General features: G+C 38.5%; 1 protein-coding gene across 3 annotated transcripts in view; it reads right to left on the reverse strand.

The window, feature by feature from the left end:
- DLG2 (discs large MAGUK scaffold protein 2) overlaps positions 1–24,959 on the reverse strand; it is a 2,175,716-nt gene that overhangs the window by 834,150 nt on the left and 1,316,607 nt on the right. For all 3 annotated transcript variants that reach the window (XM_062196791.1, XM_062196793.1, XM_062196792.1), the window contains one exon: positions 21,931–21,984. In XM_062196791.1, the coding sequence (XP_062052775.1) occupies positions 21,931–21,984 (54 nt within the window). The remainder of the gene's footprint in view (positions 1–21,930; positions 21,985–24,959) is intronic.

Consider the following 24,959-nt stretch of genomic DNA (forward strand, 5'->3'; position numbering starts at 1 on the left):
TAATTTTTCTTTATTTTTAACGATTTTATTTATTTATTTGAGAGGTAGAATTACAGACAGTAAGAGGGAGAGACAGGAAGAAAGGTCTTCCATCCACTGGTTCACTCCACAATTGGCCACAACAGCCAGAGCTGAGCTGATCCAAAGCCAGGAGCCAGGATCTTCTTCCAGGTCTCCCACATGGTGCAGGGTCCCGGCGCGTGGGCCATCTTCTACTATTTTCCTAGGCCATAGCATAGAGCAGGATTAGAAGTGGGGCAGCTGAGACTAGAACCGGCGCCCATATGGGATGCCAGCGCTGTAGGTGGAGGATTAACCCACAGTGCCACAGCACCAGCCTCCACTTCTTTATTTTATTTTACTTTTTTAAAGATTGATTCATTTATTTGAAAGAGTTAAAGAAGAGAGAGAGAGAGAGAGAGAGAGAGAGAGAGAGAACTGAAGAGAGAAGCTACGAAGCTTCATGCAGGTCTCCCATGTGGGTGGCAGGGATTCAAACATTTGGGCTATCTTCAGTTGTTTTTCCCGGGCCATTAGCAGGGAGCTGGATCAGAAGTGGAACAGCTGTGACAAGAACTGGCACTCATACAGGATGCTGGAGTTGCAGGTGGTGGCTTTAACCCCTATACCATAATGCTACCCCCCCGACGGTGGCATCTTTAGCAGAGGAATTTGGAAAGGCTTATTGGAGGAAATGATATTTGAGTTGTAACTTAAATACAAGAAGGAGCCAATCATACAAAAATATTTTAGTGTTTGTCTTTCTTTTCCCTTCCTCTTCCATCCTATCTTAGGGAATGACCCCTTGATCACCTCAACTGCCAAGTCATATTATATTTCTGGAAGTCATCCTACCTTCTTTCTGCTTTATATTCCTCTACCTGTGTGGTCACTAACTGCTAGTAGTATGTTCCCTAAATGTCTCTTTTCTTTGTCTCATCTTCTTAGTCTGGACCCTTAGTCCAGGTCTCTTAAATACTCCCTGGATTTATTATAGTCACCTCTGAAATTGACTATTTTCACTTTTCCTTTTTCTGGTCTGCATAAGTCTCTGAGTTATTATTCTAAAAACCAGGTAACTAAAAACTACTTGAAACTGTCATTGTACAATTCTATATTTACATTGTACATAAATATGTATACTTTTTATGTGTAAGCTTAAAATAAAAATTTTAAAACAGTAAATAAAAGCTGTCATTTTACCACCTAAATATCTTATGTCCCTGTACTTATTCTGAAATACGAACTTCTTAATGTGATATTTAACACCTTTTACTGGTATTCATCATCCCTTCCATCTCTTCTCCTTTTTTTTTTTCTTTTTTCCCTTTTCCCTCAACATACCATGTGCTCCCATTACACAGAAATTCTCCCAATATACCATATGCTTGATGATTTCTATGAATATATTGGTCCTCATTTCATACCCTGTTTCTTCCTTTCTACCCAAGGATCTCTTAACCATCCTTCAATAACTGCATCAAATGCCCCATTCTTTGTGAAACCATTCTCCATTTCTATAGTTGTATCAATGGCATACAAATCCCAAAATAAACATGGTAAAATCAGAGGGAAAAATTGACTTTCTCTCACATAAATGAAGTTGAAAGCTAGACAATTCATGCTGGTATGGTGCTCTATAGTTAAGAGACCTAGCATCAATATATCTTAACACTTCTAGCATCCTAGAACAAGGATCCCTTTTCCATGTCACTTCAAGTTCCAATGGTTGCTATAGCTCTAATTATTACATCATATTTTAGGCAGCAAGAGGGGCATTAAGCAGCACTGGCATCCCATATGGGCAACAGTTCGAGACCCTGCTGCTTCATTTGCAATCCAGTTCCCTGACAGTGCACCTGGGAAAGCAGCAGAAGATAGGTCCCTGCACCCATGTGAGAGACCCAGAAATCTCTCTCAATCTCTCTCTCTCTCTCGCTTTGAATATGCCTCTACCTCTCCTTCTCTGTAACTCTGACTTTCAAATCAATAAATAAATATTTTAAAAAGAGGAAGGATGTACTCCCAACCTTTACGGTTTCTTCCAGAAATTGCACACAAGAATCAATTCATTCATTAAGCACAACAGTCATATGACTACACCTGAGGGTAGGTAGTATATTTAATTTTATGGTTGTTTGTTGATTTCCAGGGAAATTTTGTGGCTATTTAAAGGTAGAATTCTATAGCTATTCAGAGGTAGTTAACAGACTTTGAGTCACTATGTACACGATTTGTAGTATGCTTTATGAAGAAATTTAGTCTATTAAATTTCATATTTCAAGTTCTTATCTTTCCACTGTAACTGATACTTATTATAGAAGACACTCAGATTATCTTCTATAATCTGGATCTTGTCATTGTCCCCACTGTTAATTTCTATGACTATTTTTCTTCTTAGTATTTTTTTTATCAATAGTTTCTGATTTGTATCATTTTTTAACATTTTTGTGAAATACATGAAGTTTTTCCTTTGACTGGAATTCTCCTACCCTCAGTTCTTTTCTATAAGCTCTCTTCTTATCTATTTTTTATCTATTATATCTAAATCCTGAGATCTTAAAACATGAACAGAACAAAATAAAATCTCAGGCATTCAATGCATTCTTAAATAAATGAATGAAAAATAAAACTAAGATATATTCAGACATTTGTGTCATACTTTTGAAAACATTTATTTATTATTGGTATATCAAATATTAAACAGCAAGCTAGATGTGGAAATATGCAGTGAATTAGATAAACATTGTCCTACCCTATTGGAATTTAAATTCATCTTGAGAGATAGCAATAATTATAGTTATGAAAGACAGTAATTAAGGAAGGGGAAGACAGGAGCCAGCACTGTAGCGCAGTGGGTTAACACCCTGGCCTGAAGCACCGGCATCCCATAAGGGCGCCGGTTCTAGTCCTGGCTGCTCCTCTTCCAATCCAGTTCTCTGTTATGGCCTGGGAAAACAGTAGAAGATGGCTAAATCCTTGGACCCCTTCCCCTATGTGGGAGACCCAGAAGAAGCTCCTGGATCCTGGCTTCGGATCAGCATAGTTCCGGCCCTTGCAGCCATCTTGGGAGTGAACCATGGGATGGAAGACCTCTCTCTCTGCCTCTCCTCTCTCTGTGACTTTCAAATAAATAAACAAATCCCTCTAAAAAAAAAAAAAAAAGCAAAGACAGCAAATGACCTAAAATATTGGGGGGTACTAGCAAGGCACACCTAAGTTATTTTGTAAACATACTCGGTTCTTATTTGTGTTGTATCATTCACAAAAAAAGCATATGTAGATGTTTGTTTTCATACCACAAGTTCATGCCTCAGTATGGCTTCCACCAAGAAAATTGTTAATTGGTTTCTCTTTTTAAGTTCAGTGACTTGAAAAATTGTAAATTACCAAGCCTCACATGTGGAGATTTATGTGATTATTATTACTATTGGTTAAAATAAATTATTATCACAAATTAAATAGGATTAAAATTGTGGTATGTCCATTTTTGTTGACTAGTCAAATATCACTTATTCATAAAAATCATTTACATTTATATTGCATGCATTTTCAGGGCTGGGAGCTCTTTATATATTTTACATGAATTAATTAATTTAATCCTCAGCAATCTTTGTAGTCATGTGTTGATCTTACCCTCATTTTAAAGATTAAAGCAAAACAGTCCCAAGGAAAAATAAACTGCTGTGACCAATGTTGATAGCTAATGAGAGAAAGAACCATCACTCAAACTCAAGCAGGTTCTGTGTTCTAATCCCCAGCAAATTGAAAGGGGAGCAGGAAGAAGTTTTCTCAGACTGGAAGCATTAGCATCACTTGGAAAATTGTTAAAAGTGTAGGATCTCAGGCCTACCCCAGACTTACTTAATCTGAACTTACTTTTTATAAGATCTCCAGGGAATTCAAATTCATATCAAAGTTTGTGAAGCAGTACTCTAAATCATTAGTCTGTATTACCTTACAGCTGCTTAAATTGTAGGATACTTCCAAAAGCCAACTATTCACTCACTTTATTTAGGACCAGCTTGGTACTTATGTCTTTTTCCAGCCTTGGAAAAATAACCTGTGAAGTTCTCCCTCCGAGAATATCTACTTGCTTTTTCTTATATTCCACATCAAAAGGTAATATCCACTCTGGGAATCTGGTTGCTTACTGAGATTTAATTAAAATATTAGTAAAAAATATCGACACCATTGACCTTCATTGCTGTGAACTGCTGTGGATTAAAAGAAATGAGGTATCAGCTCATCATTAGAAGTAGTTACAGCATTATATTGAAAAAAAGTTAGAAGCATGAGGTTAGATGTCAAAGCAAAAAGAACATTTTAAATCCTCCATTGATTTTCTTTCTTTGTGTTTGCTCTTTTTTATTACAGGGATACTTGCCAGTGTCATTTTCTTCTTTCTCTGGTTTATAACTTTTCCATTAAAAAGTAATTTGAAAGACAGTATGGCCAGAGAGTTTTATCTGAACCTTTCTTACAGCACTGTATCATTTTGTCTCCCAGTTATTTGCGTGATACCAGGATATAATTACAATTCTCAGTATCTATAGGGCATATATGATATAGCACAAACTGTATCAAGCAGTTTTTTTCCTCAGATATATATTATCTTTACCACAGCTTTAGAATGGATATATGATTATGACCCTTGGTTAAAACATAAGAAAACTGAAACCCAGAAAGATTTAAAAATACACACAAGGTTTATAGTGTTTAAAAAATATTTTTTCAAATTTATTTGAGAGTTAGAGAGACAGAGAGATGGAAAGAGAGAGAGCGAGCTCACATCTGCCAGTTCACTCCCAAATGCCTCCAAGGCCAAAATTGGGCTGGAGCCAAAATCAGCAGCCAGAAATGTAATCCCATTCTCCTGTGTGGATGGCAGGAACCCAACTACTCAGGCCATTACTGCTGCCTCCCAGAGTCTGCATTAGCAGGAAACTGGAGTCAGGAATCAAAATACAGGTACTAAAGTGAGATGTGAGCACCTAACTGCTGGGCAAAACATGCAATCCAGTTTATAGTTTATAAGCATTGAAGCTGGAGTTGAACTCAGACAATCTAATTCCAGAGTCCACTGGCTCCATCAGTATATTGAAGCACACTAATCATCCATGATTTTATTACAAGCAGTGGGCAGAAAGAGGAACAAGTAACAATAGACCTTTAACAATATTTTTGCTAGATTCTGAAATAGAGTTATTACCTTACTTGTGTTTCTGGATTTTAATTTTGGTCTCAAAATTATACTTTGTTAAAATGCTACATGTTTCAAACATCTTAATGTTCACACAAAGCACTTTTCTTTTGTATATCATACTACATCAGAATGTACAGCCTTGATTTAGTAACATGTGGGTGTCATTTCTGAAGATCACTTAGCCAAAACTCTGAATCCCTTGGAATTCTTCTCCCTTGAATTGACTAGAATGAACCAAATGTAAATTACCAGTACATAATTAAGAGTAACACTGTGATCAAAGTATAGTTCTCTATAAGTAATAAATAATAATTGAGCAGTTGGCAAGGAGTACCAGTTGAATAAATGCCACTGGGGTCCCACATGAATGCAGCACAGACTAATGTACCAGAAACAATTAGTCCTCAAATCCCTTTGAAAAATAGTAAGTCCATGACCACTGCAATTAAAACAGCCATCCTTGGATTTGACTGGAAAAGCAATGGGAGAGTTCTGGAAAATCTTCCCATATGGGAAGCTTCACTGATAGCTGTAGATAGGGTGAGGAGGTAATGGATGGTTAGGGGCATTAGAGAAATAGGAAACTTCGTATGTCAGTAAAGTGGCCAGAAGATGAATTGTATTCCTAAAAAAAATCATGAATGAAGTAGCTTGTCAACTTAATTTAGTTAAAACCAACCTGAGATTTTTACAATCTTACCATACATCACCAGAGACTAAGCCTTTGACTAGATTTTGTGGTGGGAAGATATCATTTATTCATTCAACATAAATACCTTAGAGCACTAACTGTCTAGAACAGATTCAACTGTTAGGAATCCTTTGATAACTAAGAGATGACTTCAACCCCAATAACCTTAAGTAGAATACTGGACTGTTGGACATAAATGACTATATTCATATAAGGGGATGGCTAAGAGGGGATAAATAAAGGTGGACATCTGGCATAGTTTGTTGTCACTTGGGATTCCCACATCCCTTTTTGGAGTGTTTGGTTTGAGTCCTAGTTCCTCCACTTCTGATTTAGCTTCATGCTCATGCCCTTTCCTGGGGAGTAGAGATAATGGTCTCTCTCCCTCCCCTCTCATTCCCTCCCTCCCTCCCCTGTCCCTCTCTCTCTTTACCATTTTTTCTCCTCCCCTCCCTTCCTCTCTCTCCTCCCTCCCTCACTTTATCCTTCACTCTCTGCCTCTCAAACAAAAATGAGAATGAATTTTGAAAATATTTAGAAGAAATAAATGGTTCAATGGAGGCACAAACATGAAAGTGTTCAATTATCTTTGAGATTTTCCATGACGTGTGCTCCATGAGCATCTCTAATGCCTGGTTTCCATCCTATTCACTATATGTCACTCTCCAAGCCTCAATCCTTCTGGTCACACATAATTTATTTTCTAAATCATTCCCTGTGTTTCTCATCTGCCTGTTTTTGTGTTTGTTCTTCTTTGTGCCTGGAAAATCTTTGTCTTTCATCTTTGTCTCACAGAATTTGGCTCATCTTCAGAATAAGGTCTCTGGAAACAGTACCCACTCTGTGAAGCTTACACATGCCCTCCTCCACGTTCCATGTTTAAAGACACTTTAAACTTGATTCAGTTATAGCACATGTCCCAACATATTTGGCTGCATATCTTAATTCCCTAAGGCAAACACCATTTCCATATCTACCCCACACCTTATACTGTCTGGTGTATATGCACTGATGATAAATGATTTGTGTTTCTAACAGATAAAGATTATAAATTGATTTAAGTCTTTCTTGAATCTAGTTACATTTTTGGTCCATAGTGTGCATAGTGAGTTTATATAAAGTATGATAGATGTTCTGTTAGAATTAGTCTAATCCTCCATTGAGCTATTTGAGGTTTGAGAATCTATTTGCATAGGAAGTTTGTGTTTGTACCTTCTGGGGATTTATGAGATACTTTGATCTGTGAAGAAGGTTGCTTGAGGACCATCCAATGTGAGTGATTAACTTTCGTAAGCATTGTGCCTGTTTTTAGGGGGCACCTATTTAAAGTAGCTGAGTGGTGCATAAACAGTCACATTGACAGTTAACTCTAAGAAACTAAATTACAAAATAATCTATAGTCTACTATTACAAACAGATGAAAATCGAACAGAAGAAATGCACCCTCATGGGAGACCTGGAAGAAGCTCCTGATCCTGGCTTCAGATCGGTGCAGCTCCAGCTGTTGTGGCCAATTGGGGAGTGAACCATCAGATGGAAGACCTCTCTCTCTATATCTGCTTCTCCTCTCTCTGTGTAACTCTGACTTTCAAATAAATAAATAAATAAATATTAAAAAAAGAAACATCCCAATACCTTTATCTAGGCTATAAGCTAGGCCTATTAAAATAAATCTTTATTCCTTTAGTCCAGGCATCAGTATTTTTAAAGCTTGATGCAATTACAATGTACAGCTACAGTAGAGAATCACTGTTTCAAGGGATTAGGAAGAGTATCAGCAATGTGCTTATAAAGCAACACAAAAATAAAAATGTCCCAAGATTGTCTTTAAAGAGATACTTATTGTGATGGTCTTGTTTATTGTTCCTGCCAGCACACTGTTTGACCTATCTGGTTTTGTTATTTCATGACTACTTTTCTTTATGTGACACCTCATTAAATTGCTATTTTTGAGTTCTGTGCTACTGTGTTTCCTAAATAAAACACCTCCAGGCAAAAATACCATTTGGGGTACTTGGTAGAAATCAGAATAATCAGAACACTTTTCCATTAAAGCTGTGTGTGAGGCAGCAACTATACTTTTTCACCAAAGGAAAACTCATGGAAATGTATCCCATTCTTCAAATACTCAAACAAGCCTGGAACTTCTAAGTGACCACTGAGAGGGAATAATTTATGGCTGAGATACGATACACTTAGAAACGAGAAGATACTAGAGGAGAGTCAACCACTGAAACCAGATCTCTGCCTAATTTTCCAGGGAATAAGTAGCACACTGATTCCCTAAGAATCAGTCCATGGAAAATATCAGTATAGGAATGGCAATTTAACATCTCAACAAAATATACAAGGGAGAAATATGATTACAAAATACCTTAAGCACCACATGACATTCCTAAGGCTCTAAGAAAGATGTTTTAGTACTTCTTTTCTTTTAGAAATTTGGTTTTCTTTTAGCTCAGTTAAATAATATACCCTAACAACTGAGAGAAGATAATGAAAATTTTAATCCATTTTTCTTGATTACACTGTTCTCATTTTCTTTTCCTGATGGTACATTTTACTTCACTGTTACTTCTCCTTTCTCTTTCTTCTGTTTGTCCTCACCCAACTAACCATGATCCTTTCCTTTATTATATATGTGTGCCTATATTTTCTTTCAAAAGTATATTTGAAAGAGAAAAAAAGCATTTTATGATATTTTATTTGTGCTTTGTACATATTCATTTAAGAAACAGAGAAAGAGAGAGGAAGAGACAACTTCATACATATTGGTTTACTCTTCAAATGCCCACAATGGCCAGGATGGGTTCAATGAAGTCAGGAACTAGAAACATAATACAGGTCTCCTGTCAGGTGACAGCAACCCAAACACTTAAGCTATCACCATTGCCTCCCAGTGTCTGCATTAGCAGGTAGCTGGAGTTAGAAGCTGGAGTTGGGCTAAATTTCTGCTCTAAGGATCATACTTTTATTATGGATGAGCATGTCAAACTATATATTAAGCCAATAAATTGGGTACCCTCTTAGAGGATCATGTGTACTTTCATTATCATAATCATACGAATCAAGCTAGGACACACAAATTTTACCTGATAAATTGCCTTTTTAAATAAATTTAGTATTTATTAAAGTAGCTAAATTTGAATCAAAAAACTTAGATGGAATAGTGAAAAATTAAACATATTAAAATTCTATTATGTATATGAAACTAAGCTAGATACTTCCTGGAATTTAAAGATAATCATAGCACAATTCTATTTGGCTAACATCAAGTGATAAAAACTATTAGCAGGGCCAGTGTGTGGCAAAGTGGGTTAAGCCGTGCGGTGATGTTGGCATCCTGTAAGGGCACCAGTTTGTCTCCCAGGTGCTCCATTTCCAATCCAGCTCTCTGCTGATGGTCTAGGAAAAGAAGCAGAAGATGTCCAGAGTATTTGAGGCCTCGCTACCCAGTGGGAGACCTGGAAGAAGCTCCTGGCTCCTGGCTTTGGCCTGGCCCAATACTGGCCATTGCAGCCATCTGAGAAGTGAACCAGCAGATGGAGATAACTCACTCTCACTCTCTTTCTCTCTCTTTCTTTCTCTCTCTCCCTCTCTCTCTATAATTCTGACTTTCAAGTACATAAAAAAAAAAAAACCTTTGAGAAAGCTATTAATAAACAGACTATGGAAAATATTAATTTAGCACAGGAACAAAGGCTGTCATTTTTGAACATTTATAATGGGTCCACATTGTGGTACAGCAGTTTAATTGGCCACCTGCAATGCTAGCAACCCATATGCACACCAGTTCAAGTCCCAGCCATACTAGTTCTGATTCAACTTTCTACTAATGTGCTTACGAAAGCAGCAGAAGATTGTTCAAGTAAATGGGCCCCTGCCACCTATATGAAAGACCCACATGGAATTCCTGGCTTCAGCCTCACTCAGCCCTGGCTGATGTGGCCATTTCTACAGTGAACCAGCAGATGGAAGATCCCTCTTTTTCTCCCTCTCTGTCACTCCCCATATCCCAACCCCTGCCGGAACTCTGCTTTTAAGGTAAATAAATAAATTTTAATTAAAAAATATTATAAGGCAAGCAATTTTTCAATATTATCTCTAATGTTTATAACAAGAATTTCGTGAGGTTTTCTGATTCTTCCTATGAGTAAAACATATGTGAGCATGTTTCTTCCACACGTGACAATCTGAAAAGTAATCATACGGTTATTAAAACATAGCAATACATTGCTTATTCAGAAACATAAAGTTTTAAAATTAGACATAACATTGAAACTATAGGAGAAGTAGTTTGCTTTCTGTTAAATATTACTGAACCTATAATTTATCTAGAGTGGAGACCATCCAGCCCATGGCTCATATAAGACCTGTAAAATCGTTTGGTTTGGCCCTGACAAGGTAACTGCAGACAGGACTTGGAATTCAATAAAGATATAGTGGGCTACTTTTTTAAGTTGTTCATTTTGTATAGCTCATAGATGATGTTATAAATATCCAAATGGAGGCCAGCACCTCAGCTCAATGGGTTAATCCTCCGCCTGTGGTGCCGGCACACCGGGTTCTAGTCCTGGTCAGGGTGCCAGATTCTGTCCCGGTTGCCCCTCTTCCAGGCCAGCTCTCTGCTATGGCCCAGGAGTGCAGTGGAGGATGGCCCAAGTCCTTGGGCCCTGCACCCCATGGGAGACCAGGAGAAGCAGCTGTTTCCTGCCTTCAGATCAGCGCCGTGCGCTGGCTGCAGCACACCAGCCGCGGCGGCCATTGGAGGGTGAACCAACGGCAAAGGAAGACCTTTCTCTCTGTCTCTCTCTCTCTCACTGTCCACTCTGCCTGTCAAAAAAAAAAAAATCCAAATGTAATTTAGCAGAGTAAGGGTCCCACCCCCACAAAAACCATGAAGGATGGTTATTATCATCAATATTTAACAAGATATGAGGAAATGGTAAAATAATTTAATTTCTTTTAAAAAATATTTTAAGTTTTTTTAAAGGCAGAGTCACAGAGAGTAAGGGAGAGACAAAGAGAGTTCTTCCATCTGCTAGTTTACTCCCCAAATGGTGACAGTGGCCTGGGATGGGCCAGTTTGAACCCAGGAACTAGGAGCTTCTACTGGGTCTCCCACATGGGTTCAAGGGCCCAGGCAGCTGGGCCATCCTCTACTGCTTTCCTGAGGGAAGTCCAGGGAGCTGGATTTGAAGTGGAGCAGCTGGGACTTGAACTCATTTGGGATGTCAGCATCGCAGACAGCAGTTTTACTCGCTGTGCCACAACACTGGTCCCTGAGAAATTAGTTTTTATGTTACCCAGCTCATGTATTATGGAATCAAAAGAGTCCAGGATCACCCTCCTTCCATGACAGCAGGAAACCTCATGTGAGTGAAATACTGTGGAATCAAGGAAGCAGACATCAAGATTGCCTGGTGGAGTTGATGAGAGCGGGGCAAACATAAGCAATCATATAGGAAAACAGAAAAAGGTTAAAAAAAGATCAAACAAGGTACACTTGTTTTAGATATTCAAGAAATACTTCTAAATACATATAATGTTGTCTTAAAATATATAGAAAGCATTGGACCTTTTGGTAAATGCTTTTGTAAGTTGTTATTTGACAGTTAAACTTGCTTACTAAGTGTTATCTTGATATTAAGTTACTAAGAGTCAGCAATCAGGGAGGCCTTACTTGTTTCCTCATTTCTCCTCTATTCTCTTTAAGATGGGAAAATGGATTCTATTCTGAAGGGCTCTCCAACAGGATGTATGTTTGATCTTTAGACTTTTGGTTAACATTTTTCTGTAATAATAGCTTAGCCACATATAGAAGACCAAATAGCATAGCCTAAAGGAGAGCTTAAGTTATGATTTCACAACTAGGCTGGGCACAGTAAACATGCAAAACCTCCCTTTTCAAACCAAAGTAAGGGAGACATAAAATGTTTTACTAATTACTTCAAAATTCATAGGGTGAATAAGATGGTCACCATATTTGATCTTAAAGTAAGGATATAGTGTTCCTCATAGGCACTGTGTACCTTACAGGAAAAAAAAAAAACTATCAGAACATGCTTCTGCCTATAGATTTCTAGCTCAGGTCACCAAAGATTAGGGATGTGACTGAGCACCCCCTTGGCTGACATCCTAAAGGTCTACTCTAGCAGACCAAAAGGCAGAGGAGCAAGCTAGACAACAGGATCAATGTAAAGATAAGCCCCTCCCATCAGTTTCTGTCTGCCTCTCAATGGAAAAACTCTGCCTGGTTTGGATAGTACCTTTTCTAGGTCCTCTAATAATGCTCTAACCTCTGTTTTAGATTTGTTTTCTCCAGACTTGAAGCAACGAAATTCTAGATGCCCATGCACATGAAACTGAAACCTCTGATGGAAGCCGCTTCTACAAGCTGGCACTGCAGTGCCTTCAAGAAGCCACCTTCTGCTGGAACCCTGTCTGGACTATGGTTCCTTCTTCTGCTTCTATTCAGCTTGAAGAAGCCAGAGCAGTCATTGTCCCATACCCCGAACAGAAGTTAGGACCCATTCTTCTGGGGTATGGAATGTGAGGATTTGGACGGATCAGTAGGCAGGTAGGTTGATCCTAGTGGAAAGTAAAGGAAATGGGAGTCCCTCTAAGAGAGTACAAAATGGTTGCCTACCCTAAAAAGTTACCTTTAGCAAGGTCAAAGTGTCTGTCCCACTCCTTGGGAGCTTCCAATCTTATGAGAATAGCAAGGGGATAGTAATTCCACGCTTATGAGCTCCCAGTTTATTGTGAAAACAAGTTACCTATTCTACCCTTCCAATGTCTCTTTGTTTTTTTTAAAGATATATTGTATTTATTTGAAAGAGTTACATAGAGAGGTAAAGCCAGAGGGGGGGGGAGGTAATCCATCTGCTGGTTCACTCCTCAAATGCCCACAACAGCCAGAGCTAAGCTGACCTGAAACCAGGAGCTGGCAGCATATTCCAGGTCTCCCATGTGGGTACAGGGGCCCCAAGCACTTAGGCCATCTTCTACTGCTTTCACAGGCCGTAGCAGTGAGCTGGATCGGAAGTAGAGCAGCTGGGACTTGAACCAGCACCCATATGGGATGCAAGTGTGGCAGTCCAGAGCTTTAACCCACTATGCCACAGTGCTGTCTCTGCCTGTTTTATCAGGAGCAAGCTAGACATGGCAAATAGGATTACAAATCAAGTCTTTTGATGGGTTTTGTCCCCACCTTATAATTTTCAGTTTTTTCCCCAAAAATTGTGCTTAAAAACTTCACTATCGACAGCCTCTTAGGGTTTTGCCTCTCTTTGAGCCCCACTCCTGGCCATTTCAGCAGGAGGTCTCTGACTTAAGTAAATCTTGCTCTTCTCTCAAAAGAAAAAAAAAAGCCAATGATCCATTGCTCTTCTGTAATCACAATCATTTCTTGGACTTTATTCAATATATATATCAAGATGCTTACTATGCAGCATACACAGATTAGGTCCTAAAGAGGTAAAAAAAAAAAGGTCTATAATTTCCCAAATATATGAAATGATAATACTACCAGCAGTACCTAAGGATAAAACTCAAATTCTATGTAAAGACCCTCAGAAGCAGATTCCACTCTGCCTCTCTAAGCATGCTTTATGCTATTGCTTTATATTCCAGCACTGCAGAACTCAGGACATAAGAGTTCCCAGACCTTTGGCCTTTGCACATGTAGTCTGCTCTTCCTGGAATGTCTTTTAACTACTCTTCCTGGAAATATCTTACTCATTCTGTAAATGCCAGATAAAGTTTTACCTTTCAAATAGCATAGCTTCTTATAAAATACCCCTTACTGAAGTTTCTTCACATCTCCTCCCTCCCTTTCTTCCTTGCACTAGTCAGTAAAAACATGCTGGGATGTAGAGGTTAAATGGTGGGAAAACATAAGACAATGTTTGCTCTGTGCTTATGAAGTTAACATTCTAAGGAGAAAGATCAACTATTAAAAAAACAGTTGCAACACAGTGTGGTTAACCTCTTTGAAAGAGAAGAGCTTGCAGCAGAAGCCTAAAACAGAAGATATATCCCTAATCTCACCTTCCTAGAAGAAGCATTATTTAAGCTGATCCCTTTCAACATACAGAGGAGTAAACCAGGTGGAGTTAAACATGGGGTGTGTAACAGTATGTGCATTTCACCATGCATTATTGCTTTTTTGTTAACATGTCTGTTCTCTAATAGACTGTGCGAGAGAATGTTTTTTAAAATATCCCAAGAAATTTTTTTAACTTTTATTTAATAAATATAAATTTCCAAAGTACAGCTTTTGGATTATGGTAGCCCCCCCTCCCCATAACTTCCCTCCCACCCACAACCCTCCCATCTCCCACTCCCTCTCCCATCCCATTCACATCAAGATTAATTTCCAAGAATTTTTTTTTAAAGAAACCACAACAGTATTGGACACTAAGTCAGATGAATGCCTCATTCTTCTTTATTGAACCTCTAGACTTTTATTTGGCCCTTCTTGTATGCAGTATTTCCAAGCTAACCTGATCCCCTACTTAGCTTGAGTGCTACTTAAGGTGCAGAAGAGATCACATGGTGAAACAAGTAGCAAGAGACCATGGAGGGGCAAGACTCACTCTTTTTATGACAACGTGATCTGGCAGGAAGTTATCAACCCCAGAAAATCAGCATTAATCCCTTCTGAGGGTGACACTCTCATGACCCAATTACCTTCCACAAGGGCTCACTTCTTAAAGGTTCTACACCTGCAACAATGCCACATAAGGACCAAGGTCTCAGTACAAGAACTTTCGGGGGAGATAACATTTATCCAAATCACAGCACTGGGGTTGCTGCTAAAGACATGATTTGTGATTTAGTAGGTACTTGGGTGTGTTTAGAGTCCCAGCCCCCACATAATGATGTGCAGAGCCACAATTCAGGGAGCAAATATGTATAGGTAGGTAGGCCCATGGAGCTGCATAACTATTAGCTTCACTACTGAACTAGTTGCGGTTCCTACATTCTTAGCTTAATAGTTCAAGGTTGATCAGAAGAAGCTTTTGTGAAAAGTATATTCCATCCCAAGCCCCAATTATATACTGATTATGTATTAGGTAACATCTGCACTAGAATGAGTACTCATAACGATCCTTACGAGGTAAATATTGTTATGCCCACTTAATATAAAATGAAGCAGGTTTAGATTAACCATTTGACTTAATCAAAACTCATGCAAGCACTAACTGGCAGAGGTGGGTTTAGAACTTAGTTGTGCATGGAAACAAATGTTGTTCTTTCTCATTATACTCACTTGTCAATCAAAGTGTGATGTACAATTGAACAGTGTCAGCTTCACATGGGGACTGATTAGAAATGAGATCCTCAGGCCTTTTTCCAGTTCTACTAAACCAGAAGCTGAATTTTAAGTTTCCTGAGGCAACTGATATGCACACTGACATGTGAATAGCACATTCTGCTCACTGTGTTTTAGAACCAAGTAACAAGTATAAGACAGAGGATCTGCTGACTGTGGCAGCTGAGAAGTGCATTTAGATTGGCTGGGTTTGACTCTGGAACAAATATTGATGGCTTTGCCTCTGTTGCTAAATACCTAGTGCCTCCAGGGCACAATGTAACCAAAGTTAAGCTGTTTTCAGGCAGACAAGGACTTTTCATCTCTAAATAATACTATACTCCCAACAGATAAAAACATCAGCAATATAACTTGTTTGTTGAAGGGTAAATGTACTAAGATCAGCAAATTGTTCCCAAATATCCTATCATTATCAATCACTGTCAGGATGGTTTAAAGAAACAAATGTGTCTCTGCTTCCCTTCCCATCATGGATATTCAGTTAAAATTAAATAGTAGCCTAAGTCACAAGGGCCTTTTGTTGTAGAATGACTGAAAGAAATTAATGTCTAACTGTCCAGCTGTTACAACCATGTGCTTGGTCATCTCACTTTTGTAATATTGCAACTTCCTCTTCAGAGAACTCTAAATCTTTTTTTCCTGCTATTGGAATCCATCAGAAGTGCCATTTACACATTGTTTAGCAACACTTCTTACTGTCATGCCTATTCTCTGGTTTTTGAATGAACCTTACTGGCAGTACAATTGTTTCGCTGTCCTCAAACCTATAGCATCCTTTATTTTTTCTCAATCCACTCTCTTCCCATTTGCACTCATGATGTTAGCTGAATTTTGGCTGTCACCTCCCACTCAGCTCTTCAAATCACTCTCTTGTTCTCTGTCCCAGAACCAAAGCTTTGTTTACATCCAATGGCCTTTTGCATTTACAGTGCTCTGACATTGTTATTATTTTCAAATAACTTTACATAAAAGGTCTTCTTGGAAATAAAATTCTATGTGTGCTATAACTAAGGACCCTCTCAAATTCTTTTTTTTTTTTTTTTTTTGACAGGCAGAGTGGATAGTGAGGGAGAGAGATAGAGAGAAAGGTCTTCCTTTTTGCCATTGGTTCACCCTCCAATGGCCACCACGGCCGGCACATCGCACTGATCCGAAGGCAGGAGCCAGGTGCTTCTCCTGGTCTCCCATGCGGGTGCAGGGCCCAAGGACTTGGGCCATCCTCCACTGCCTTCCCGGGCCATAGCAGAGAGCTGGCCTGGAAGAGGGGCAACCGGGATAGAATCCAGCGCCCCAACCAGGACTAGAACCCGGTGTGCCAGCGCCGCAAGGCAGAGGATTAGGCTGTTAAGCCACGGCGCCGGCCAACCCTCTCAAATTCTTTGTAATCTAACTCTTCCTTCTTTTCTTCTGCTTTCCTATCTTCCTAATTTTCCTGGGACGTTTCCAAGCAACAATCCTATAACTTCTGGCCTTTTCTCCACTATTACTTCTATGCCTGGCCACAAAGTTTCAGACAACAAAGTGTCTCATAGGAAAATAAAGACCTTGCACTGATAATACTTGCTAGATGTCCTTGTCCTCCTCCTCCTTTTCCTCCCCTCCCCCTTCCTCCTTGTCCAATATTTTCCCTTATACACCTGCCTTGGTGTGGTAAATTTGTTCATTGTTTAGCAACATTCACTCCATTCTGAACTTTGAGCTTGGTAATATGACTTGTTCTGGCAAATTGCATGTCAGTGTATGGAACACTAGCAGAGGCTTTAACTGTGATTGTATTATGGGCTTCACTGCCTGTGCTGTGACCACTGCCAAGTAATAACCACCCGGGGTAGCCACTGTCCCAGCCAATATGGCATTCTGAAGCATTAAGCAGCTGGCCTAGTCAATTGGCAACACTTAAAAACAAATGATTATTGTTAGATGTCACTGATTTTGTGGTTGATGGTGACATACTAAAAATTGACTATTACATGGGGTAAAAGTAAATGGTACCCAAATCCTACCATTTACTAGTTGAGCTACATATCTATGTCTATCAGATGAGAGGTTTGCATTAATTGAATACCAAGTTACTTAATATTGAAAACCTGTGATTCTCAAATACAGCACTGTGTATGGTGTATATGTAGAAAGCAGATCAGAATATTACCAAACTATGAAATGAATACTAGGGATAGGCATTTGGCCTACTGGTTAAGATGTCACTTCAAAGGCCTGAAACCCACATCAGAGTGCCTATGTTTGAGTTCTGGGTCCACTATCAATTTTGGCTTCCTGCTAATGCATACAATGGGAGGCAGCTGGCAATGGCTCAAATAGTGCCACCCACACGGCAGACCCAGATTGAGTTCCTAGCTCCTGGCTTCAGCTTGGTTCATCTCTAGTCATTGTAGGTACATAGTAAGTGAACTGTTAGATAGGAGCACCCATTCTTCTTTCTCTTGCAAATAAAAATAAATCAATTTATAAAAGGTTCTTTTAAAAAATTAATTCTAGAGAAGGCTGGAGGGGAAAAAAGGGTTCTATAATATCTTGGATTAATTTTATACTTTAAGCCAAAAGAATGGGGTTTGTTTACAGAGCATTCAATAGAGAAATGGGAAGTGTCCTCTGAAGGGGAGAAAAATATCAGATGAGTGCTTCTCACTTTTGGATGTAGCACACCACTAGGGTAACATGATACCACCTGAGTAAGCCAAACTTCAGGGAGCTGGATTTACAGGTTGCAAGCAGGCTGTACTCACCATGAACCTACCTACACAAAGTCTATTTTCAATATCTTGCATAAAATAATATTAAACATATAATATAGAAGAATAAAAAGATTAAGTGAAAAAGTAGAAACTAGAGAGAAATGAAATGAGAAAATTTGTTTTTCCTCTTTTTTTGTTTTTCCTTGTATGATCCCAGTTCTCATATAGGACATTCCTGCTTTGCATGTGAAACTAGACTGTACCACAGGTAAGGTCTTACTCAACCATAAAATATCATGACATCATACAAAACTGAGCTTGTTTAACACTCACTTGTAATAACATAAGTAACTCTTTCCTTAATGGTACAGCTCTAATGTCCCATGACTTACCATCTTAAAAAGAACATAAACCTCTTTAGATATCTTTTCTACCTTCATTAGATATTTACATAGAAGTTTCTTTTGAATCTAGAAATTTTCTTTATTCAATTCCCCTTTGCGTGTATGCCAATAAACCATTTCTACAGAACTATTTATATCCAAAATGAAATTTGCTAACCAAAAATTCCATTTACTTGCATTTTCTTGTAATGTAATTATTTTTGAGATGGACTTTAATACATAAGTTAAAATTTGCCATTTAGGTAATATTTCTTAAGAAGGAAATGCTCTTATGCAATATGACTAAAATGCCCTGGGGAACTCTGAAATCGTTTTTTCATTAAATAGAGCTGAAATTATGTGAGCAACTAGAACATGAGAAAGAAAAGAAGAAAACAAAGTGTAGAGCACTAGGGAATGAGAAAATAGACTGTGAAAGGAACAGTGATTTGTTCAAGGTTACACAGTGAGTCATGAACAAAGGACAGCGTTGGTGCAATGCCAAGAAGCAAAGCAGTGTCACATTTATGACCGTCTATGACATCTGCCATTTTCAATAGATAATGCAGTCATGCTTCTTCTAAATGGGAGAATATGTTATTATTGCCATTCTACCAGAGTTTAATACATGTTATAAGTGTTCATTTTAAAATAAATGATAAATGCATGATATGCTATCACAGAAGTTAACAAAGCATGATTCTATACACAAAATCTCATTTAACTCACACAACATACTTTGAGGTAGGTACTGCAATTGCTGTCAAATACATGAATTTAGGTCTAGGAAGTTAAGTGTATTAATTGCTCGAGAACATACTGCCTTAGGAAGTAGGACATTTTCACCATACAAAACTTCTTAGCACACCTCTCTAAAGATCTTAACTTTTACGGAAGCACAAAGAGGTTGCATAATTAGTAAAAATGTTGAAGATGATGGTGCCAGCACTGTGGCATAGCAGGTAAGGCTGCTGTGTGCAGTGCCAGCATCCCATGTGAGTGCTGGTTTGAGTCCTGGCTGCTCCACTTCCGATCCATCTCTCTGCTATAGACTGGGAAGGCAGTGGAGGATGGTCCAAGTCCTTGGGCCCCTGCACCCATGTGGGAGACCTGGAGGAAGGTCCTGGCTCCTGGCTTTGGATTGGCTCAGCTTGGGCGGTTACAGCCAAATGGGAGGGTGAACCAGAGGATGGCAGGCCTCTCTCCCGCCCTCTCTCTCTCTCTCTCTCTCTCTCTCTCTGCTTCTCCTTCTCTTTCTGTGTAGCTCTGACTTTCAGATAAATAAATAAATCTTAAAAAAAAAAAGTTGAAGATGAAACAAAAAAGCCCTTTGAAGAACTCAAAGTCTAATTCAAATTCTATATTTGGGAGAATGGCATCCATTTGACTAATTTGCTATGTGTAGCTGATTTTACTACTTACTTGAGATAGCAATTGAGCATGTCTATGCAAGACCCTTAGGTTCCATTGATAAATTATTTATACAGGAAGGCTTCTGGCAGCTAAGCAATGAGAACCCTAATGGAAGGCTCAAGGAAGTGGTCCTTCTTACAAGCCTCTGTGCTCTGTCTGCTTCTTCAAAGCACTGCTTATTTGCTTTGATGAGAGCTGTAGTAAAGGAACTTGCTGAAGGCATAGGATTCCTCAATACGTACAGTATATGGTCCCTATCCTGAGGGTATTGAAGACTATCACAAGTTGTATACCACCTAAATCCACATGTAACACAGTGGAAAGTTAAAAACAAACAAACAAACAAACAAACAAACAAACTTTGTTTCAAAGCAGGAAGGCAGAAAACAAGGGAGGGAAGGAAGAAACACAGTAGCAGCAAGAGACAAGTTAAATAACACAAACTCTATAGCAACCTATGCACACCTTAGCTCCTTACTTTGAGTTCTTAACCAAATTAGTTAACTTCTTTATAAATGGATTCTCCCACCTGTAAAATAGGGGAGTTAATTATCCTACTTCATGGGATTGTTCTGAGAATCAGAAGAGTTTATTACCTAAGTGCTTAAAACACTATTAGGTACAGAGTATCTCCAACAAATTAATGGTTGGTAAATAAAGGAAGGTTGAATTAGAGGTGCAATGAAGAACCCGAGATGCCTCAATTTACTATATATATATATATATATATATATATATATATATATATATATATGAAGAGCCCTTTATTTACTATAGTTGGGGCCTCTTAATTCCTACCAGTTGGCTTAACCCCATTTCTTGTCTGGCCCCAAACTGTACTTCATCAGGAAGATTTAAGAAGCCCTAGTTCAATGGTCCAGGTGATTCAGCATTAAATCAATCTGGCTGTTATTCTTGTCCTGACCCTGTGTCCTAGTTTTAGTCACTTGCTTCTGTAATCAAGTCCCAACCTTGTACTCCAGTTCTAGCATTCTGCTCCCCTGTGGCTGAGTCCTAGCTTACACAGCCTGCTCAGGACTTTGAGCTCAGTTGAGGAAGAAATCTACTAAAAGGCCTCCTTTGGACTTGACATTTTGTGTGGTATACACAATGTTTGAACTTTAACAAATGAGTTTCCTGTATTTGGAAATGTGTACACAAAAACTCAAATTCCAAACTCCTCTTGAACAGCTGGCAACACTGGGCTCCCAGAAGCAGGTGCCTCTTTTAGAAGACCATGTGCTTTTGATTGTCCTAGTCCCCACTTCCCTTGCCACATTTATTTCTGTGGTTTCCTTGGCACTTGTAGGTACTTGAGGTTGAGTCTAAGACTATAAATAGGCAAGAATAACAGTACTTGTTTTAAGTGCTTCACATGATTTATTCATTTTATCAAATGCCATGAATCTGTTCTTGTCCATTTTCTCTGCAGTCTTTTTTCCCTGTTTTACACCCCCATTTGCATGGACCTACATGTGGATGTCCCATCTTCCCTGATCTTGTCTTTTACCCATCAGCTAGGGCCCTCTCACAAAGCCTTTTTCAGTTCTGTATGATGTCAATAAGTCACCTATATTTTGCCCTATTGCCCAGTCTCCAATCTTCCCTGTCCAGCCAGACACTGTCCTCAATTGCTTTGGCTGTCACGGCGGTTGTGTTGCAAGCACAAAATGCCAGGTATCACAAATCTGCCTAATTCTAATGTATTGTGTTCCATACTTTCATAAAACCTTACATGTCACCATATATGAATATACTCTAACTTCATAAAACTTTCCCTCCAATTCTTACTAATAGTCTGACAGAATTAATCAAATAGTAATGAATCACAAACTCATATCTAGGCTCTGTGAAAGACATTGATTTGAGTAGTCATTTAATACAAAACCCCAAGAAGTTTGCCATGTGTACTATCAGCAATTCAATCTCTTGACAGTGAACTATCTATCAAATTAACATTATTCCAACAGAATAATTACATATTTTCTCATGAAATGTCCTCATGTTTTATCATATTGAATGAAGAAAATATTTATATGACTAAGCCATAGTTTAGTAAATATCAAAAGAAAATACAAGTTAACCTATACATCATTTCATAATATCTAGATTGAGGGCAACTAGGTTAAATTTCAATATTAGTTGATTAAGTTCTACTGTAGTTTTTTTGAAGAAAAATCTTAATGAAAATGCATGCTACTTACATAAGGAATCGTGTCCAAAGTATCTGTGTTGACAATTATAGGAGCAGGGCTGGCCTAAAAGAGAGAAGTAGAAAAAAATTTAAATAACCAAAAGCCTCTTCTAAGACAGTCTATAAAATTCATTTAACAAAGAAGCATTTTTTGAAGGCCTATACAGGCATCATTTTGGGATTGGAGGGATAAAAGAAATGGCTCCGGATAACCACAATTTCCCCAACTTGAAACATTTGTTTGTTACATTTACCACAAAATACTTGACTTGCTGAAGACATATGTTTACTTATTGCACATACTGTATCATTTCTTTTCTTTGTCACTTATACACCTCTGATCATATATTTTAGAAATTAGATACAAATTTAAAATTAGTCAAAGATGGCAGAAAATCATATTGGATATTCTTAACTTGCTTTCTTTAAAATAAACTTTATATAATTTCTAATAACTTCCTTTAGAGTTGAGTGGTAATCTGTGTGAAACTGATATAGGAGTGCTACAAGCTAAGTCATTAGAAAATAAGAGATTGCAATCTCTATTTGCTTTACCAATCTGACTTCATGAATATTGAGTAGACCTATCTTTATTTTCTAGTTTCAAGAATTTTCACAGCAACTTTCCCTTCATCCCCCAAAGGATCTTTAATCTCCATCCCAAATTACAGATTTCATTTAGATAGAAGAAATAGTCTCATCATGATTAATCGAGAGCTGTCCTATACGACACGGTGGTTTTAGCAAGTACTTAACTTTTGGGACATTTCATTAGCTGTGCCCTCTGGAGTTAACAGAGTTAACAACTTTTTAATGTCAATTTGTGTCTGTGGAATCTTAATCAGATGATAAAACAAATGGAAATCCTGCAGGTTTGACAAAATAAAATTCCAAGTGTGGTTTTACAAAATATAATTCCAAGTGTTAGCCCAAAAAGTGGGGATAGTGAACATAATCTTGGCCTCCATATGTACATGGTGGATGAATTGGACATTCATGATATATTCATAATTATCAGGGGGAAGGGAGGATCTTGTGGTAAGCAGAGGTTTTGGGAAAGGATTCCTTGGTTGGGGAGGAGAAGGAGAAGGGAGGAATTAGCTGTTGTTAAGAAGTGTAATGCTGGGAGGGGCCAGCGCCGTGGCTCACTTGGCTAATCCTCCGCCTGCGGCACCAGCACCTCAGGTTCTAGTCCTGGTTTGGGTGACGGGTACTAGTCCTGGTTGCTCCTCTTCCAGTCCAGCTTTCTGCAGCAGAGGATGGCCCAAGTGCTTGGGTCCCTGCACCCACATGGGAGACCAAGAGGAAGCATCTGGCTCCTGGCTTCAGATCTGCACAGCGCAGGCCATGGCGGCCATTAGGGGAGTGAACCAACGGAAGGAAGACCTTTCTCTCTGTCTCTCTCTCACTGTCTAACTCTGCCTGTCCAAAAAAAGAAAAGTGTAATGCAGGGAGAAGGATATGAGGCTTGGAGTCAGAAGACCTGGGCCCAAGGTTCTTTCAGCAAATTCCTGATTGTGTGACTTGGGAGTTCAGAAATTTCCTGGGGGTATGATGGAGGAGGTCAAGGAGGGGCACAAGTCCACTAATCCTCTTGGATTTACTTGTCTTCTTTGTATAATAAGAGTAATAAACACTAAAGATCAAATGAGGAGTTATATTTGAATGTGTTTTATAAACAGCAATTTTCAAATTAATGTTAAATATTAGTGGTAAGGGTCTGCAAAGGCAGACTACTGTAACAATATATTGGATGGCTTGTGAGAGTTTAGCGGTATTTCAGTGGCTACAATTAAACTCAAGAGGGCAGATTAGATCACGAGTTCTAAGGAACTCTCACATAAAAAAGTGGTGGTAAGAATTACTACTTTCTAAGTATACATAAGGATCTACATATATATCCTCATTTACCATTAAATTATATTGATGGGGCATTATTATAGATGAGAAAAATGAAGCTCAGAGAAAATGAGAACTAATATTGAGAACTCGCCTTCCTGACATCAAAATCCATTTTGTCCACATGATCCTAGGATCTAGGTGGCTCTATCTCAAGAGTCCTGCAGTGGTATGAGATCCTTATCCTAGTATCACAGGCCATCCAGACAAAGCAAAGACTACCCTGAAAGCAAGAGATGCTTTGACAGCAATTTGATGAAATGTAATTCTATATTTATGTTTTTAATTTTTAAACCATTTATGTATGTGAAAGGCAGAATTACAGAGAAAGAGGGAGAGAGAGGGAAAGAGCTCTTCCATCTGCTAGTTCATCCCCCAAATAGCTGCAATGGCTGGAGGTGGGCCAGGCTGAAGCCACAGCCTGGACCTCCATCCAGATCTCCCATGTGGGTGGCAGGGGTTCAAGTACTTGGGACATCTTCCCAGGCATATTATCAGGGTGCTGGACTGGAAGTGGAGCAAGCAGGATTCATACTGGCACTCCAATATTGCAGTGTCACAAGTGGTGTCTTAATCCATGTTGCCACAACACTGGCCCCTATGTTTTTAATTTTGATGGCACATCTTCTTGCTTCCTGTTTGATACTTATGACTCACAAAACTATCTGGTTCTTATATCTTTCAGTATAATGAAAGTTTTCGGAGCATTACACCCAATTCTTATATCTCTCCCATTACCTCATAAAGCTTTTATCAAGAATTATATATTGATTTGATTTAGAGCATTCATCCTTTTTTCTTTTCTTCATATAGATTGTATTAATTAATATTATGCTATGGGGATAAATTTTATACATAAGTCCATTTCCTATGGAATGTCACAACTTTTTTATGTTTATGTTGCTATGTCGCTATTTTTCATTTCCTATACATGTTTGCTCTTTTTAATAAGACTTCATGGAGTACAAAGTGAGAGGGATTGTGCATTTCTCTAGAATTTTCCACAGTACATGGACACACAGACTCAATAAATATTTAGATATTATTGACTAAATAAAGCCATAAGGGATAGATGATGGAATAAAAGAAAGTAACATATCTTTGTAAGTTTTGGAGAGCATTTTTTATGATACCCAAAAA

Source organism: Lepus europaeus, chromosome 7, assembly GCF_033115175.1.
Source record: "Lepus europaeus isolate LE1 chromosome 7, mLepTim1.pri, whole genome shotgun sequence".
In the NCBI taxonomy this organism is placed as follows: domain Eukaryota; kingdom Metazoa; phylum Chordata; class Mammalia; order Lagomorpha; family Leporidae; genus Lepus; species Lepus europaeus.